Here is a 3,210-nt window from a genome sequence, read left to right as displayed (position 1 = left end):
TTTCTTTATGTATTTTTAAAATGTGTCTTTAAAAGAAGGATTTAATTTGGATATAGCTTCATAATGCAACATAATATACACATATTTTACACCATTTTTAAAAGGTGATGATAGATGTACTTGTTTTATGTTATAACTTATAAGGTAAATTGATTAAGACTTTAGTTATGAGATTGTAGGTTAACTTAGTTATATAATGCAAATTAGTTAGTCTCTCTTATATCCTACTTAGCTTAGCAAGTTGTCAAAACAAGAATGAGTAGGCTATTTAATAGGATTATTAATGAGTTGAAACTGGAAACGGCTTCTTCTTCCCTTTCATTTGGTTCAAATCATTAAGTTGAATTTTAGAATGGTCCTAGTAACAGATATATTAATGGACCCAATCCAAGGCAACTGAACTCAACTACCACATTTAGTGACTTGCATGCTGCATTGCATGTGATATTCATGATTACCAATTCATGAGACTCTGCTTTTGCATGAAAAAAAAAATATTAGTATTTAGTAACAATACACCTTCCTAAATGTTTTCTTAAATTAGTACTTTTTTTTTTTCAACTTTTGAGTGTATAATAACATACAATTACATGGAAATGAAACTCCCTTAATCATAAGTGCTTAAATACTTATTTCCCAAAGTACAGGTTTTAAGTTTATCTTGATAAATGTTTTCATAAATTAAAGGGTCAGTTTGGGACCATTGCCTTTGCTATCTCTAACTTTTCATTGTGGTAATAAATAGAACCATGTCACATTCAATACAAAGGTAAGGGTGTAGGTAGTCTAATAAATTGAAAGTTTTAAGCTCTCAAGATAAGGCATGGTGAAAAATCACCCCATGTTACCCTATTTTGAAATTACCTTTATACTAAATTTAGAGCTTGTTTGGATGAGTTTTTAAGAAAATATCTTTTTTTGAATTATCTTTTTTTAAAAGATCTTATGAAAAAGTAAAAGTAATTTTATATTTGGGTATCTCATGCAAAAAGATATTTTTATCTATCAATTAAGTTTGGATATAACAATATAAAAGTACTTTTTTTTTATTTATTACATGAAAAATATCTTTTTTTAAGAGAAAAATATCTTTTAAAAAAATATGTAAATTACAGCTTCTAAAAAAATATTTTTTTATTTTCCTAGTACTTTTACTTTTACTACTAAAAATTTGCCAAACACGCTAAAAAATATAAAAATATCTTTTTTCATTATCAAAATAAGTGCCCAAACAAGTACTTAATCTATGTGGAAAATATTTAAGAGATTTTTTTTTTGTGTGTTGTGAACAGCTGACCAAACTGAAAGATGGGCTTGCAATGGGCTGTGCCTTCAACCATGCAGTCCTTGATGGGACTTCCACGTGGCAATTCATGAGTTCATGGGCCGAGATCTGCAGCGGCGCACCATCAACAGTAGCCCCACCCTTCCTTGACCGGACCAAGGCCCGAAACACCCGCGTGAAGCTTGACCTCTCATTGCCGGAGCCCAATGGGCTTCCATCCGAGAATGAGGAAAAGCCCAAGCCCAAATTAAGAGAAAAGATCTTCAAATTTTCCGAGTCTGCCATCGACAAGATCAAGTCAACGGTCAACGAAAACCCACCATCGGACGGCTCAAAGGCATTCTCAACATTCCAAGCTCTCTCGGCCCATGTTTGGCGCCACATAACCCTGGCCCGTAACCTAAAGCCCGAAGACTACACAGTCTTTACCGTATTCGTAGATTGTAGAAAACGGATCGACCCACCAATGCCAGAGGCCTATTTTGGAAACCTTATCCAAGCCATATTCACGGTGACAGCAGGTGGGCTTCTGTTGGCCCATCCACCACAATTCGGTGCATCATTGATCCAAAAAGCAATTGAAGCCCACAATGCTAAAGCAATTGATGAAAGAAACAAAGAGTGGGAGAGTGCACCAAAGATTTTTGAATTCAAGGATGCTGGAGTGAATTGTGTGGCTGTGGGAAGCTCTCCTAGGTTTAAAGTTTATGACATTGATTTTGGATGGGGGAAGCCTGAAAATGTGAGAAGTGGAACCAATAACAAATTTGATGGTATGATTTATTTGTATCCCGGCAAGAGTGGTGGTAGGAGCATTGATGTTGAGTTGACTTTGGACCCTCATGCTATGGAGATTTTGGAGAAAGACAAAGACTTCCTTCTTGAGGTTTAACATTTTCATTCTCTCTTTCCAATAAATTAAAATTAGGTCATTATTGCTATTCGGTAGTTATTCACTTGAAGATCCATGTTTTCAGGTAAAAATAATAGATAAGATATTGACATATATATATGTCAAATTATTTAATGCAATTCTTATCTATATTTTTGCATGAAAATATTGTTTTTATATGAATAGTTACCTTGTTATTATCTATACTAATGTCATGTAATTTTCAATTTTTATTATGATTGTGGGTTTTTCGTTCTTAGTAATTAACCATGTATGGTTATGGATATGATTATTGGTTATTGTTATGGTTATGGTTATGGTTATTGATTGAATGCATATATAAAATAAGTAATTAGTTCCTGTGGTTTTCATTTTTATTTGAATACTTTTGGTCTTTATTGTATTATTAACGAAAAATAGAAATGTTTGGTAACTAAAGAAAAATGAGACATTAGACCACATATTTTCTCTAACCCTTCATAATAGATTCACTTGTATGTACTATCACCAAACAGAGAAAAATGTTGGATTAAATTAAATACTAAAAATATTTAATAACTAAAAAAATTAGTCAAAAATAATTAAAATTTATCTTATTTAATATTCATTAATTCTAACAATAATTAATAAATATTAAATAAAATAAATTTTGATTTTTTTTATCTTTCTAATATTATCGATTAAATAAATATATGCGGCAGTTTCTAGTATCTAGTTTCTAGTTTCGGGGATGAGTGACATCAAATCGGTGCATGTGGCCATTAAATAGTGGTTTAATTTCACAAACACTTGTAAGTTGTAAGGTATTATAAGTTGAGGGAACATATGATTCAAAAAAAAGGTTGACAACTCGAGATGCATGACAACACCTAAACATAGATCTATCATATGTGTGGATGAGATATGAACAAGAGAAATTTTAGGGTCAAGTGATGAAATTCATGTTATCTTATAATTAAGCAATTATATAGTTGGTGAAGTCTTAATTATTTATTTTGTTTAGTTTATTTATTTATTTTTATGTTTTGGTCTT

General features: G+C 31.4%; 1 protein-coding gene across 1 annotated transcript in view; it reads left to right on the top strand.

Moving 5' to 3' along the window:
* LOC107644864 (BAHD acyltransferase DCR) overlaps positions 1–2,546 on the top strand; it is a 4,210-nt gene extending 1,664 nt beyond the window's left edge. The window contains exon 2 of the mRNA XM_016348809.2: positions 1,293–2,546. Coding sequence (XP_016204295.1) covers positions 1,293–2,177 — 885 coding nt within the window. The 3' untranslated portion in view covers positions 2,178–2,546. The remainder of the gene's footprint in view (positions 1–1,292) is intronic.

The sequence above is a fragment of the Arachis ipaensis genome, chromosome B05 (genome assembly GCF_000816755.2).
Source record: "Arachis ipaensis cultivar K30076 chromosome B05, Araip1.1, whole genome shotgun sequence".
Lineage (NCBI taxonomy): Eukaryota > Viridiplantae > Streptophyta > Magnoliopsida > Fabales > Fabaceae > Arachis > Arachis ipaensis.
Note: the sequence above shows the minus strand (reverse complement) of the source record. Positions and strands in the feature narration are given on the sequence as shown.